General features: G+C 41.2%; 1 protein-coding gene across 3 annotated transcripts in view; it reads left to right on the top strand.

Moving 5' to 3' along the window:
- Window positions 1-16,773, top strand: part of ralgapa1 (Ral GTPase activating protein catalytic subunit alpha 1) — a 70,545-nt gene that overhangs the window by 19,141 nt on the left and 34,631 nt on the right. For all 3 annotated transcript variants that reach the window (XM_042389473.1, XM_042389475.1, XM_042389474.1), the window contains exons 19-38: window positions 3,170-3,294; window positions 3,622-3,856; window positions 4,135-4,344; window positions 4,476-4,646; window positions 4,760-4,953; window positions 5,035-5,133; window positions 5,411-5,566; window positions 5,896-6,024; window positions 6,136-6,261; window positions 7,068-7,126; window positions 7,837-7,945; window positions 9,579-9,689; window positions 11,364-11,432; window positions 11,549-11,686; window positions 11,917-12,100; window positions 13,438-13,556; window positions 13,726-13,845; window positions 14,212-14,845; window positions 15,114-15,229; window positions 15,579-15,703. In XM_042389473.1, the coding sequence (XP_042245407.1) occupies window positions 3,170-3,294; window positions 3,622-3,856; window positions 4,135-4,344; window positions 4,476-4,646; window positions 4,760-4,953; window positions 5,035-5,133; window positions 5,411-5,566; window positions 5,896-6,024; window positions 6,136-6,261; window positions 7,068-7,126; window positions 7,837-7,945; window positions 9,579-9,689; window positions 11,364-11,432; window positions 11,549-11,686; window positions 11,917-12,100; window positions 13,438-13,556; window positions 13,726-13,845; window positions 14,212-14,845; window positions 15,114-15,229; window positions 15,579-15,703 (3,229 nt within the window). The remainder of the gene's footprint in view (window positions 1-3,169; window positions 3,295-3,621; window positions 3,857-4,134; window positions 4,345-4,475; window positions 4,647-4,759; window positions 4,954-5,034; window positions 5,134-5,410; window positions 5,567-5,895; window positions 6,025-6,135; window positions 6,262-7,067; window positions 7,127-7,836; window positions 7,946-9,578; window positions 9,690-11,363; window positions 11,433-11,548; window positions 11,687-11,916; window positions 12,101-13,437; window positions 13,557-13,725; window positions 13,846-14,211; window positions 14,846-15,113; window positions 15,230-15,578; window positions 15,704-16,773) is intronic.

Genomic DNA, 16,773 nt, shown 5'->3' on the forward strand with positions numbered 1-16,773 from the left:
TATGGTTGTTTGCCTTGTACACTGCCGCAGGATAATATCAAGCCTGATGATTGGTAAATGGCATGTTTCAATCAGCAGTGCAAATACCCTATTTCTATTCATTCTAATTCTTGAGATTAGCAGACTGCAGAATTAGGGTTAAATTATTTTGTCTTGAAAATTAGACCTGAGCACAGTGATTCATATCATCTGAATCTGTCTTGATGTGGAATTACTGTTTCACAGCCATTTTTTTCCTCACCTTTATTCAGATGTGTTTCTCGCTGACTTGTGCCAAATGACACTTACCAGCCGCTTGCAAGTTTCTTTGGTTTGTCTACTTTTGTGTTAGATGTGTGGGATTTGCCACAGTAGATGGCAAAATTATTCTGAAATGATTGTTAACCATTGACATAATTAATGTGGATCAACAATTTGACAGCAACTTCACTTTTACATTTTTATAAGTATAGTTCTATCAACCCCAGTGATCTGGTAGTTCATGCAGACTAAAGCCATAAATGATGGGCTGTGGTTGTGTGGTTGTCTGGCTAGCTGGCCTTGTGTTTAACTAGTTTAATTCTGTGGCTGCTGATGTTTATGCATAATCCTTGTTCTGTGAGCACAGGAGCCTTCTATCAGGGCTCTACAAGTTTAACCACACAACTTCACAGATCACAGCACTAAAAAAGTTTATGCACAGTTTATGCTGATTAGAATGAGCTTACTCAACCAGATTGGAATTGTTCCTGTTAAAGGGAACCATGTATCCCATGTGTATATTTCTTAAGTCCTCATAAAGGAATTGACATGGAAGCTTAACGGTACATCCTTTTTCCATTGGCACAGCTGCTTGAGCTGTGGTGTACTTAATTTTCCTGCTCACAGCAGCTGATTATTTTGCTGAACTACAATAACCCCCACATTTAACCAAGCTACGTCACTGTTAAGGTCAACTGATTGGCTTAATACGCAAGAAAGAAAAAGTGCTTCTTTTCAAAAGACTAAAGCTTTTAGTAGTATTGTAGCTGCTTTGTAATCCAAGAGTCACCTATCTGTTCTCTGATCTGCTCTGATGCGCTATGCCATCAGAGTTGTAATAAGACCCATTGCAGTGTTTCTAAACCTATTTTTGAACTATCGCGCTTACAGGACAGCAGTGAGCAAGTCTAGTGGATCGGCAAGAAAGCATGAACTATTGCTTTGCAGAGTTTGAGGGAGTCATCATCAATATACAACACCATAGAAGCCCCACATAATAGATAAATATTTCCATTGCTGTTTCCAGTATATATGCTGATGTGGCCCGGCAGGCAGTGTGGCTTATTTTCGGAGTTAGTGTGATGGAGTGCTGAGACAAGGCTATCCATAGTTCTTATTCATCTAACATTTGGGAAAAAAGAGTAGATTATCTTCAGTGATATCCCTTTCTAGAGACATCCCGGGTAGTTACGTAAGCTCATCCTAATTGGCTGAGCACATACAGTACTTGTACATTTTTATTGCACAGATCTGCAAAGATGAGTTTTCAAGCTTGTAAAGCCATTTAAGAGGACAAAAGCTGTGTGAATGAACTGTAGTGTGAGCTAACATCTACTTGGACCATAATACCAACCCATTTATGATGTAATTCCAATGTGGAATACAGCTTACACGTCAGCATTTATTTACTGAACCTTTGTTCAAGTGCCATCTGAATTTTTTAGACCAGCCCTTTGTGTCATAAATGGAGCTCACTCCTGTTGCTATTGATGTCATGGCAAATAACCATTACAGTTGAATAATACACGAAAAGTATATATGAAAAGCATCATGGTGCTTAACATCTAGGCTGGAAGTAGACATCTAAATAACTCATTTTAGTTGTGGATACACAGTATTGTTAATGTTAACAGTTAATGCTTGAGAAGATCAGCTAAGTTCCCCAGAACAACAATTTGGACTTTGTTTTTTGTTGGTAAGTTTGTTTGCTGGCAACCTCAGTTCCCTCCATGTGATCACTGTGGTGAGATGACCAGTCCACGTGTTATGACCTTCCCTGAGTGATGTAAGGCAGTGCAGTTTGAACATAAATCTGTCTTGTTTTGTGGTAAGAGGCCATGGCGTAAGTGGTTGTTTACAGTCTGAAATCTTGTTTTTAAAAAAAAAAAAAAAAAGTTCAGTAAGGTGAAATTTTCATCAACTAGGTGGCAGCAAAGTCAAGATTTTCATTCTGTTTTTAAGCTTCACTGATCATGGTTGTGAAAGCAACCTGGCTCTATCAACTCTGTCAGCCTGAATTTCAGGAATCAAAGACTTGTTGGTTAATACTGTAGGCAACAGATTTACTCTCATCTGACTTTGGGTTGATGGACGCTCTCTGCTATCAGAGTTTATAAACTCACATTGATCACTGACATCGCCTCCAAGCTAACAGCAACATAACTCATAGTAACAAAACTGCACTAATGTGGGCCTCTGATATGCTAACAAGGTGATACTCTCTCTCGCTCTTTGTGCATGGTGTGAATTAACTGCCGCATTGCTTTTCTGGTGGGTTTGCCTGTTGTGTTGTGGCTTGTTTTTTTTAACGCTCAGTCTTTTGCTTATTTCAGGGCCTACGGTACATACACATCAGGACTGCTCTTACAATTCAGAGAGGGAAACTCCAGTTTGTTGTGTGGATATTGTGACATTTTATTATAATGCCTGATCACTTAACTATCAACAACAGTCATTTAAATACTGTTGGGTGTAAAACACTCTCAGTTTCTGACAGCTTCCGTCTTTGGAAGTGAAACAGGCAAAATTAACAACAAAATGTCACCATATCATTATTATATTAATAATAATAATAATACATTAAGCACCTTTCTCATAACCCAAGGACACTACATACAGCAAATAATTATCTAGAGGAGTACAAATAATTTACCGCAATAGACTTTGTCAGCAAATCAGACTGATAACATAATTATCTTACAAATTCCTAAAGGTTATTACTCAGATTTGTGTGGTTTGAGCTGTCTGTGTAGGTATGAATCTGTCACTGTCTATCACTTCCTACATCTTACCTGTCTGCGTGTCCATCTGTGGATCTTCATCCATTTGTGTGTGCGAGTCTGTGTGTGTGTCCATGTGCCTATTCCTATCTTTGACTGACTATCATCTGCCTCTGTGTATGTCTTAATGTGTGTTTGTGTATGCTTAGCCAACAAAGAGGAGATGGTCCAGAAGGCCCGTCCAGTCTCCACTGATGTGGGAAGCAGCAACCCAAACTTCTCTGACCTCATGGATGAGTTCATCCAGGAGAGACTGAGGGCCAAAGGAACAGCGGTCAGTATAAGACACACACACACACACCAACAGAGGTGGAGATATAGAGGAAACTTTGACATTCAGCCCTACCTTTTATGACTTCTGCATGTTTAGTTTCTCTTGTGACACTATTTTCAGTTTTCCATGTGGTCATTTCAATTCATCCCAGACTTGGCTGCCTTTTTAAGTCAATTTTAAAGTCTTTGAAAATGTCTTTCATCTCAGTCGCAGCTGTTTTTAGTCTCATCTCCTACGTCTGTTGCTGTCTCCATTCGCTACCAGAAATATCATACTTGCATGTTGAGTGTACATTTACAACCCAACTGTTTTCTCCTTGATACACAGGGCCGTCGTGGCAGCAGCCCAGGCAGTCTGGAGGTTCCCAGGGACCTGCCAGAGCTCCTGGAGGCTGGTCAGAGTCCTGGATCACGACCCACAGATGACCTCCGGCCTATTGATGATCCGGGGGTTCCCTCTGAGTGGACGTCACCTGCCAGTGCCAGCGGCTCTGATGTCATCAGCTCAGACAGCCAGTCGGACTCTTTTAACGCCTTTCAATACTCCACCTGCAAGTTTGATAGTAAGGAACAAACACCGATTGTTTTTTCCCCTAATACATACAAACCATGGCACAGGAATTTTGAAATTTGGCTTTTTTTTTTACATTTGAATTGATAGATTGACCTCTGTAAGTTTCTGTCATGGGATATAAATATATTTTATATTAAAGTGAGACCAGAAAAAACACTTCATTTGGCATATTATTGCACATCTCATTGCCCTGATGTGGAAACCTTGCTAAAGAGAAAGCCCTGGAACCCAAAATAATTATTAATGTTCAACATTGTTTTTCTGTAGATTTTACTTTCACCTCAGAAGCATCTGGAGGTGGAGTTGGATCTGGAGGAGGAGGAGGAGGAGGAGGAGGAGGAGGTGGACGAGGCAGCTCACTGGACCAGGACAGCCTAGGAGGCGGCGTGGCCTGTGAAGAACACGAAGTAGAAAGTTTGACGACACTTCACATTGACTCGGAAACCAGCAGCCTTAGCCACACTGTCACTGTGACTGGTATGTTCATAATATAATCATTATGAAGAACTATATTTCTGTAAAACAATCCATCTTTACACAGATGTATCCGGAAGTTGTTGCTCAAATGTCTTTTTTCCTCTTCTTCGTGTGTCTCTTATTATGTCTAGGTTCTGAGAGTGCGTCTCCCATGCATTCCCTCGGGGGCTCTCGTTCCCAGACGCCCTCCCCTGCCACACTGACTGCAGAGCACACAGATCGCACACACTCCCACTCACACACACACCTACAGCTGGACCAGAAGCTCCACAACTCTGTCCTACAGACTCCAGATGACCTGGGTAATACTCACTTACTCACACACTCAAACACGTAGGCTTACTTTCGCATTGTTTTCTTCCACTGAGCTCTCAGTTGTGAACGAGAGGCTGATTGATTCATTGATTGATTCTAGAAACGAGTGAGTTCCCCAGTGAGGACTGCAGTGTGATGGCAGGTGGCTCTCTAACTGGATGGCACGCAGATGTTGCCACGGTAATGTGGCGGAGGATGCTGGGTATCCTGGGGGACGTCAATAGCATCAAAGATCCCGAGATCCATGCTCAGGTCTTCGACTACCTGTGTGAACTGTGGCAAAACCTGGCAAAGGTGCGTACTGGTACACACAATTAATACACAGCACTTTCTATAAAGATTGTGTAAGTAAAAATTACTTCTTTTTTTTTTCAGATCAGAGATAATTTGGGCATTTCTCATGACAACCAGTCGTCTCCCCCGCCCCCTGTTCTGATCCCACCCCTGAGAATCCTCACTCCCTGGCTCTTCAAGGTAAGTGTGACTAGTGATCACTAAAAGACCTCTGATATTCATGACATTGAAGCCACACATGAGATTAAGGGTTAGTTAATACTGTCATATTAACTTTATTCAATGTCCCTTAATATACTTTTTAACAATGGAAATGAGTTTGCTAAATAACAATTCAGCGCACACATAGACAGGAAGACCTCCACAAACAAGCCAGTTAACAGCTTAACTTCCTTATATACTGTATGTATATCTCATCTGTTATTGTGCACATGTATATATGTGCATTTTCCACCAGGCCACCAAGCTGACAGAGCGTTACAAGCAGGGGAAGCTTCATGCCTATAAGCTGATCTGCAGGATCATGAAGAGGCGGCAAGATGTTTCCCCAAACACAGACTTTCTTACACACTTCTACAACATCATGCACCAAGGACTGCTGCACCAAGACCAGGTAGAGAGTGTGTGTGTGTGTGTGTGTGTGTGTGTGTGTATTATAAAGGACACAACAATATTAACACGAGTCTGGTTCTAAATAACCATATGAATACAATACATGAGCAAACAACATATTCTATTAGTAACCAGTTGGTTAGTTTCTATAGGAGTGTTAATAGGATTTAATTACAAGAAGGCACCTAAATCTGTGTGTTTACCTCTTGCAGCACTTTATACACAAAATATGTACTTGTATCAGTTGCTACTTAGTCAGATAAAAACCAGAGAGCACAAATGTGCTATAGCTATAGGAGTGTGATTGATTCATTTATTTTTTCAATCTAGGACATTGTGAACACCATCATCAAGCACTGCAGTCCCAGGTTCTTCAGTATCGGTCTACCTGGAGCCACCATGTTGATTCTGGACTTCATCATTGCAGCTTCTAGAGTCACTGCCTGCTCATCACTTAATGTAAACAAGAGAAAATGTCCTTAGAAAATCAGATTTTTCTTTTTTATTTCCTCTATCTATCTATTCACATTTCTGTTTTTTTTTTCTTCCTGGTTTCTCCCCCCCCCTCAGGCCCCGAGAGTGGAGGCCCAGATCCTGCTTGGATCTCTGGTGTGTTTTCCCAACTTGTATGGGGAACTCCCAGCCCTCCATCCCACCACAGCCGACGTGGTGCTTACCAAGTTCCCTGATGTCAAGGTAAACTCAAGTAACTAATAGTAGTTCTGGTTTGAGGGGTCACTGATCTTTTTTTCTTTTTTTTTTTAAAAGAAGACCTCAATCCACAAGAGAGCAGTAAGTCAAGCTGAGATAGGTCATCATGCTTCTGTCACAGAAACACTGTCCATATGTTTTAAAACTAACATCTAGCAAAGCATAGGGTCCAACACTTACTCAAAACTTTATCTACTTTGTGTGTAATCCAGGTCAGTCCAAACCTTGTAACACACGTCTGCTCTCCTTGGGGGGTCTCAGAACCAAACTAATAGGTTAATGTCTCATCAGTCATTCTTGTAACAGTCTAGAGCTATGGGAGTAATGTTGTTATTGTTGTTGTTGCTGTGTAAACAGTTAATGCCATGCGTGGCAGCATCTCAGGCCTGCTCACTGGTTCCTCACAAGGCAGAAACTTGTTCTGAATCACGAAGCGGTCATTAACACTGACTGAAGAGACCAGATGAGTGAGTGTGTGAATGTGTCTGGGGGTGTGTGTAGATGCATCTGTACTGTGACTGTGTGTCCATATTTAGTGCAGGCCGTGTGTATAATGTATATTAACGTTTCATAAAGTGATTCTTTGAATCAGTTTTCTCATGATCTGAAAAACAATCAGTTGGAGTGTTTGAGCATTCAGTAAGTCTCTTCATTAAACAAACCCGAAGGAAAGGTTAACTTAACACAGGTGAGAGGTTTCACAGTGTGTACATAACAGCCCAACTCAACACTGATGGTTTGCACTGTGTTAGATAAATTAACTGTGTTTCTCAATATGCTTCGTATTTCAGGAGCACATTATCAAAACCATCCTGACTTCTGCCCGGGACGAACCCTCTGCTCCTGCCAGGTAGGTGTGTGTGTGTGTGTGTGTGTGTGTGTGTGTGTGTGTGTGTGTGTGTGTGTGTGTGTGTGTGTGTGTGTGTGTGTGTGTGTGTGTGTGTGTGTGTGTGTGTGTGTGTGTGTGTGTGTGTGCGTGCATGTGTGTGTGTGTGTGTGCGTGTGTGCGTGTGCTTGTGCCACTTCAGTATTAGCTTTATTTGCTCTGTGATCGCTCATATAGAAACCCCTACACCGTGTAATGCTATCCAGTTGAATGAGCCTGCAATAAATACCACCTTTGTGAAACTTAGAGAGGATGTGACTCATCTCTGTTGTAATTTCTGAGGTCAAAATTTGTCATGGTGTTGTATTGGATTGCATAATATTTAAAGATGTACATGTAAAATATATATATACAGTGTATAAATATATATATATTCCATGTATTTGTGTTTTTTTTTTTATTTGAACAAGTGCAACATGTTACCTCAAGAGTCAGTTTGTTAATTGACTCCACCTGTGTAAGATAATGGTTGATTATCTTTATGTAAAACAGCATAACATCTGACTACCTGTATGTATTCACATACTGGTTTTCTGTTTGTTGGTTCTTTTTTTTTTTTACATACATGTGTACAGTGTTTGCTTCAGTAGCGTGTTCACAGTATTTTTGTGGATCTTTGTGTGTCTTTTTCTATGTGTGTATAATTGTTGACTCACACTGTACTTGTTTGTTAGGTGTGTGGCTCTGTGCAGTCTGGGTATCTGGCTGTGTGAGGAGTTGTCTCATGGGACTCAACATCCACAGATTAAGGATGCTCTCAACGTCATCTGTGTCACTCTGAAGGTCAGTCACACACCTCTGTGCCGTTTTAAAGGGCATCATCAATTATCTTCTGTCCAGGCTCAGAAATTCTACTTTTTGAGCTTCAACCACCGTCCAGATATTGGTCTTTGAAATATGAATCAGTAAGTGTCAGACCAGTTGGATAACATCATCAGCTACATTACGATCTCTGACTGGTCATCAAACTTTGTCCCTGCTGACCACCGTACAGGCTCTGTCTCTGACTGTGATCCAGTGAAATAAGACCAAAGCAATGAATCTGAATCAAACAAGCTCTGATTGGCTGCCTGCTACACTGATCTACACAACACCATAGTGTCTGAACATCTGCTCCTCTTCCTTTTTCTCTTTCAGAAACATAATGCTAATTCTAAAGGGCACTATATGATTAAATACAATAACATGTCCTTAATGTAGTTAAACAAGTTTATTATATAAATATGACTTTCAAATAGTTGAATGACTAATGCACCAGTTTATGTGAAAATTAAATGTTGGTTATACATTTTAATAGCAACTGTATTTAGCCATGTTAGCATGTTGTATGAGTTAAAATGAATCCTACTTAAAAACTCCTTGAAATGATTTGCCAGTGCTCACAACTGTTGTTGTTCCAGTGTCTTTGATTGGAAAGCACTGGCACAAGTCATGGGGCTAAAACTGTAGAAATGAGCGAGGACGTACCGTAGCCGGTGAAAATTTAAATGAAGGTCATTTAAATGCGCCAAAATACTGGCTGAAAACTGGACAGTTGGGATCTCCATGTGTTTAACATGGCGGGCTGCGAGGAGCCAAAGTATGGTGGGAAACATTGTTGGAGATGATTTTTAGTGTTGGTGAAATTGCCTCAGTTGTCTGTTTCAGGCCACTAGACTGGGAGGCCTGTGGATCACAATAATACTGTCCAACATGTACTGTCTCATCTCTAGCCAAGTGACTCTAGATGGAAACAAACACACACACACACATACCTTTTCCACCTTGGAATCCCTAGCTTGTGTATCGGCAGCCAATGGCCCGCTAAGACACTACAGCAACACACACACACACACACTTGCATTCACTCACTCCTGGGAGCAAACCCTGGACTGTCAATATGTTTGGTCCTCCTTCAGATAGGAGACTAATCCAAGGGGAATGCTGCAAGCTGTGTCACACAAACACACAGTCACACAGTCACACATATACACACATCTTGTCCACTTTTGAATCTCTTGCCTTCATAGCAGCAGCCAGTATCTTCAGCCATGGGCTCTGTGACATGCACACACAATCACACACATACACACAAAGCTTGAGGGATTGTCATATTTCCATGCAGAGCCACTTCTTCCTGCTGTCCTTCTCATCCTACTATCCCTCCTTCATTTTATCCAGAAGCATTTTTTGTTTTGTAGATGATGATCCTGTTTAGAGCTTTACTAATCTGTAAATTCTCTCCCTTTCCACTAATAGACCTTTTTTCATGGCAGATATTTTGACTTGTATTTTATTGTGTTCCAAAAATTATTTAAACATGTAATGCGTATTTAAGATAAGATTTAAAATATATTTTTTTAAAGTATGGTGACAAATATATGATTGTATACATAGAAACTGAATTAACATGAATAATGTGTATGTCATCCCCCAGTATCCCAATAAGAATGTAGCACTGGTGGCGTCAGACATCCTTCACCTTCTGATCAGTCATGTGGATCATCTTCTGAAATTCCCCCCTGACACTCCAAAGAAGATCGTTGAGGTGAGACATAAATTATTGTACAGTTCATTATGTTTCTAGATCCCAGATTTGTTATTGTCAACTCACCATCAGCGTTTCCACTCATCCTGGTGGCTTAAATCATTCTTGGTGGGCAGACGTTCTCAGATTCTCTTAGGCCCTTTCCACACTAATATGCTTTCATTTTACAAATGCTTTTGTTACATTTACGCCTAGCGTCCACACTACTCCAGCGTTTTCAAACCCTTAAAATGTGGACTTTTGAAAACTGGGCTGACCCTGTTTTAGTTTGAAAACTCAGGGGACACGTTTTAGTCTGGACGGGTGGAAACAGACTTTTGAAAACAATGACGCAGATAGGCCCAGTTCTACAAGGGTGGAAAAGCATGCACTGCACCCTCAGTTTAATATTTTGCACCCTCAGATGAAATTTGAATAGTAAATGTCAAGCACAGGGGCGCACGGACTGTGTGGGCGTCTCTATGCACACCTGCTATTTTGGTTCATGTGTGTACAGCAGCGCGATGTGCAAAAGGGCTGAGTGAAGGTGGATATAAATCAGTGGGTGTGGTGATTATTAAATACTCTCTCAGTCAGTCACATCACAGCTCTCATAGCTCTGAGACAGCTGTGCCAATCACACTTAAACTCGATAACGACAGCTCAACAAACGGAAAGTTATTCCTCAGGAAATGTCTGGATGAGTCAGAGCATCACGACATGAACACACATCACCACAAATCTGCAGCCAAAGACAGATGGAGTAGTTGTTTTTATTACTTAGTTGCTATGATAACGATAGAAATAAAAAAATAAAGACATTGATTTGGTATATGATTATATCAGACTGATGCTATTTCAACAAAAATTCTAATGTATCTCGCCTCGTAAATGCTCACATAGTTTGGTTATTAATGTTACACAACAGCATTTGCACTGCAATGTGTTTCAGTGATAAAACATGAGACATTACTTTAGCTAAAAAGAAAGTTGGAAAAGAGGCTTTGATGAACTCTGCTGACCCAACGTCTCCTTCACAAAAAGCAGAATATTGACTTATAACCGTCTAATGTGTGTAGAGGTGTGTGTGTGGTTATACTGTAGCAGCCCGGTGTTGTTTTCAGGTGATTTTAATGAAGGTAAACACAGTGAACAGCCGTGCATAACAGCACTGCACTCTGGCACGGCCCTTCTCAAAGGCTGCAGATTTATCAACATATCAGTCATGCTGCCTTCAGATGCTGCAGGGATCTAATGAACTGAAGGAGAAGCTTTTCATAAAGTGTAAACAGCTGTGGACAGCAGATACTGTAAGAATCAGCCACATTCATTTATACATCAATACAGACTGATTTATTGACTTTCCTGCTTTTTTTTTTATTTTCCACCAGTGCCTGGTGGGATCATTTTATCAATGGTTACACCGGCACGCACGTGCCCAGTGTACATGAATGGTCATGTGATATGCGTTTTCAGGTATGTTAGTAAGGATGGGGATTAATTCTGAAACAGTGCTAAAAGGCTCGTGTGGACGGAGATCGTTTTCGTTTTAAGTCGTCGTTATGAAATGAAAACGTATTAGTGTGGATGTAGCCTCGTTCTTACTGTTCTTCTGTGGTTTTCTTAATTGATGTTTATTTAAATTGCAAATGCAATGTTATATTTTCTTCTAATTGTTTGATTGTTTTGTCTCAGATTTTGATTGCCACCATCACATACTTGCTGCCTTCTACCGAGTCCTCTCCTCATGAACTGGATAAGAGGGTAACACACACACACACACACACACACACACACACAAGCAATTATTGTCTTTCACATTTTCTCACTATGTTAGTTGTTTTGCCTGGGAAGTAATTTTATGACTGTGTGCGTTGCAGCTGGTAGTGTCCCTCCTGTTGTGTCTGCTGGACTGGGTGATGGCTCTGCCTCCAAAGACTCTCCTTCAACCTGTTCAAACACAAAGCCCTCCAGACAAGGACCAGCCTACCAAGACCTTGCTCAGCTGTATTTATAAGGTACGTAAGGGTGCTTGTGTCATCGTGACATAGCCCCTAACACACACACACACACATACAATCACTTGCATATTGTAATGTCATTATCACCTCCACCAAAACATCACCCATGTTGAAAATCAGTTATCATAATGAAATATCAGCAGCAGTGCATAAATGAGGTTAAATGGAATCCAATGTGAAACAGCATTCACTAAACGGCATCCGCTGTCTTCTAAAAATCTCTCTAGGTGTTGCACGGGTGTGTGTATGGAGCTCAGTCTTTCAACAGCCCTAAGTATTACCCGCTGCAGCTGTCAGACCTGCTGAGTCCAGACTACGACCCGTTCCTGCCGTTAGAGAGCCTCAGAGAACCAGAGCCGCTGCACAGCCCGGACTCTGAACGCTCCAGCAAACTACAGCCAGTCACTGAAGGTATTTTATCTAACACCAGGGATACAACTACTGGGCCATTATGACTATCATTTGGTACCATAACCAAAGTTTTTATGTCGATTTTATATGATCTAGTAGAGTGTGAGGGTTTGTGACTACATGGTCATGCTGCTAGATCCAGTCAGGACCAACACAACATGCTGATTGTACAATGGCAAAACACACAGAAAGAAAGCATGTAAATATGTATTTTTAATACTCATATCGTCAGAAATATATTACATACAGATGCCACATACAAGACATCACCTGGAACATATCTACATTAAATCTATAATGCGTCTATGCATGGAAAGTAGTATACTGACACACACGCTCACAAACACAAAACCCAGCGCCGTCACCAAACCACTGCCAATCACTAAAGATGGAAGAAGTTAGGTGTGTGTATGTGTATGTATCCAAGCGCACCTGTGTGCATCCGTGTGAGAGTGTGTATTGTCCCCTGCTGTGGTCCACCAGGACACAGTGACTAGTCTAATGACTGGAGCACCCTGATAGACCATGCTTCTTCTCTTCTCTTTTTCTCTCTTCCATCCTCTAGTCTTCACTGCTAATATTCTTTTCTTCACTTTTAACATTCATCTCTGCTTCTATCTTTCACTTCTTTATTGTGATTTAGTCTTACACGTTCATTTTCCTTTCCTTTTTTTTTTCCTGTTCCTTTTTCCTTCCTCCTCCTGAGCTCTCCTGAGGTTTAGGGAGTCGTCGAGAATGTCTGGTCAATACATATCTGTACTCTACACCCAGCCCTGTCAATAAGGAGCTGTTTGAAAGTGTGTGTGTGTTTGTCACAGTGTATGTGTAATGATGTTGATTAGCCAGGATCTGCTGGCAGCACAGTGTGTGATGGCATTGGCTTCTTCTCAGCATGGGGCAGACTATGTACAAGCCAAATGTGTGTTTTTACCTCTTCCTTGTTTTTACGGTAATTTCTGAAGTTTTGTTCTAAGTTGGAAGCTAAATATCAACTCAGAGTAACGGTTACACCTTTTAGCCCAACATGGAACAATGATTTTAATACTTAGTTTTGTATATGAGGCCTTTAGATGCAAATCTAAGTTATTGTGTTATGTAGATCAGTATGTAGTCAGACCAAAGCCAACTCCAAGAAAAGCTGCAGTGCAATATGTTTTCTATTTTCTCAAAAGCTTATTAGAAAAGATAAAGTTTGAAAAGAAAATAGAAAATAAATAGGATTTCACGAGTTTTCATTTCAGGCGTCACAACAGTAAAAACTAGAAATTATCTTTCAGGTGCCTGCTGTCTGATCCAAATACTTGTCTTCTATCTTTGTTTTGCTTTTCTTTCTGCAGTTCGTAGCCGTATTCAGCAGGGCCTGGTTTCCATCGCAGCCAGGACAGTTATCACCCACCTGGTCAACCATCTAGGGCATTACCCTATGTCTGGAGGACCCGCCACTCTGTCCAGCCAGGTACTGTTACTCTGTGTGTGTGTGTGTGTGTGTGTGTGTGTGTGTGTGTGTGTGTGTGTATGGCACTGGTACGATGTCCTGTATATGATGATGATTACTTGTTTGTCCGAAGGGGAATGAGACATTTTTTGAGTATTCCTAGCGTGACACTATGGTCCATGTTTTCTAGGTGTGTGAGAACCAAGACAACCCATACTGTGAGAGTGCAGATCTAGGACCAGAACTTTTCCACTCACCAAACCTGCAGTTCCTGGTTCTGAACGGCTCCACGCTACTCTCAGTGCTTCAGGTAACCAAAATTTGATGCTTTGTAAACCACACTACATGACTTTTAATAACAAGCTGTTGTACGGCTGCCTTGGACAGCTGAGATTGTCGATATGTGGCAAGAACACAACTGCCTATATTACGTGTCTTCCAAGACATGTGTGTATGTACGCTGTGACATCACTGCTGGGCGTGGTTACAGGTGCAACAGAGCACACTTCCAATCACAAAAGACTTTTCAGCAAGAAAACATTACTTTTTAACTTGGTATTAAGTTACACTAAGACAATTGAGATGTGGATTGTGTGGAAGAGTCAGTAACTTAGTATTAGAGTGATTTTTCTAATGTGTATTCAGTGTTTCATTCGTCTTTTTCTCTATTACTCAGATCCGGTCAGAGTCTGGTGTACCAGGAGGTGGAATGACAGCTGGTTTGTCCTCTGCTCCCGCCTGTGTTCGTGTCATCATCCGAGATGTGGCTGGAAAGCACTCCTGGGACTCTGCCGTCCTCTACGGGCCCCCGCCATGTTCCCCAAGCAGCCCAGCACACACACTTCTGACACACACACAATCACCTCACAGTGCGAATCTTCATTTACGCACCCCACCAGGTGGTCCAACGAAAAAGATGGGTGTGGAGAGAAAAGACAGCGAGGAAGACAGGCCGGAGGAAAGGGAGTCTGAGGAGGGAGGAAGAGGGATGGAGGGTGAAAGGCAAGAGTTTGAGGGAGACGGAGATGAGGAAGGAGAGGAGAGGAAAGTCAGTGAGGAGGAGAGGGGAGAGCGAAGAGGAGGAGAAGAAGAAGAGGAGGAGCAGGAGGAGGGGAAGATGGAGCATAGAATGGATGCGGACGGGGATAGAGGAGAGCCATGCTTGGAACAGCTTCTAGCGCCACCATTGGCTAAACGTGTGTGTCGGGAGGCGGTGCCAGCATGGGATTCGCTGAGGGAAGGAGACGATGCACTGGATGAAATGCTGCAGTATCTGGGATACTCGAGTCCAGAATGTCTTCAGAGGGCAGGTAAACACACGCACACAAAGTCAAAGTATGTTAGTAGCTCCTTAAGTCAGTTTCAATTAATATTTTACAGACTGATGTCCCCCAGTTGGTTCAATAAAACAGGGGATCCTGCGTCATATCTGAGACGGACACCAGTGTCCTCTTCTACCATTATATATCAGTCTAACTCTTGTCCTGAAGTTGTAAAGATAGCAAACACAATCCTGACAACAAACAACAACAACAACTTAACAGCTACAGTAACTTTGTGTCCTGATTGGTCCCCCAGGCATGCCGCTCAACATCCCAGCCCCTCCTCCAGCATGTGTGTCAGAAAAGCAGGAGAACGATGTGATCAATGCCATCCTGAAGCAGAGCGCCGCCGAGCGAGAGTTTGTCCTTCATGTGCGTAATGTCCATATTCATATGAACAGTATGAGTTTAGTCATTTGAATCATTATTCATGAATCTGTTGATTATTTTCTTAATTAATCAGTTAGTTGTTCGGTCTATAAAATATAAAAAAAGATTGATGCATTAGCTGGCTTATAACGAGGATCTTTTTTCTTTTGTGATAGCTACTGTATATATCATTCTTAAGGAAAAAACTGCACTGAGTTGATGGCAATAAAAACATTATACAGACACACATCCAAGAGAACTGCTTTCTATTAAGCATTATTCTTTTTTTTCATTTGTTTTATATTTGTAAGCCATTAAGTTTTTTTGCATTAAACTGAAATGTGTGTTCCAGAGAGGTGAGGAGTTGAACATGAGAGCGGTGCAGCAGCCTGAACCAGAGACCCAGACACCACAGTCAGCCTTCTACTACTGTAGACTATTGATCAACATACTGGGACTCAACTCCTGGGAGAAGAGGTGAGACCAGACACAGACAGTTATATACCTGAACACACAAAGTCTTTCACTTATTCTGACAAGGATCCCTGGAGTTTGGTTATCATTTGGCAGGGTATTTTACAGTTGAACAATAAACAGCACATTTTGAATACATAAAAATGTAACCTATAAAACTGCAGACTATGAAACACACATGTACTGTGTTGTTTTGTTGTTGTTGTTTTTGTTTTTTTTTTGGCATATCAGCCAACATGAAATACATGCAGATGCTGATATCTGTGATATCAGCTTATAATAATGGCCTGCTAGTCTTAGCCTTAAAGTTAGGGTTTGGTGTCGAGAACAGGTTCCAAATTTATCAGAAACCAATTGAAACATTCTCAATGGAAGCAGATGTGTCTTTGCTTCTGTTTGCAGCATATAGAGCAAATATGCTTCAAGTTACCCTTGCTTGCATCATGGAGCCTTTCTATAATTTAAGAAACTCCGCTGTTCACATATTGCACCACAATCTATAAGCAAAATTATCACTAAAAATAAAATAAAAAAATAAAGCTGAATTTACTGCCTTTGCACATTTTCTGTTTAAAGAGAAATTACTAATGAGTTTTCTACCATGAGGCTGTTTTTCAGGTTGCTGTAGGACATATTTGGTGCAGGAATCTTTATTTGTTTTTGTCTCACCTCGAACAAACCAAATGCTTGTTTTATGCTAATGAGACAAAAATTTCGAATTCAAGAAAGTATTTTGTGCTAATTAGACATCACGTCTTTCCATTCAAATGGAGCAGCATTTCATCTTCTCAATGACTCTGGGCGAGAACACACAATGTCAAGGTATCACTTTAAATGTGTCTGGCCAGCTAATGGACACTCATTGCTCTTTATACTTTATCCAGGGAATTACACCGTCTGTATTCAGCTTGCACAATAGACTTCTTAACACATTGTGTGTGTGTGTGTGTGTGTGTGTAAGAGAGTGTTATAATGAGCATAGTACTCTATTGATCAAACTCAACCCATTTAGAGTTAGAATAAAAGGCAGTAGTTGAAGAAGAGAATGATTGGGGGAGAAATGGCAAATCAGA

The sequence above is a fragment of the Thunnus maccoyii genome, chromosome 16 (assembly GCF_910596095.1).
Source record: "Thunnus maccoyii chromosome 16, fThuMac1.1, whole genome shotgun sequence".
In the NCBI taxonomy this organism is placed as follows: domain Eukaryota; kingdom Metazoa; phylum Chordata; class Actinopteri; order Scombriformes; family Scombridae; genus Thunnus; species Thunnus maccoyii.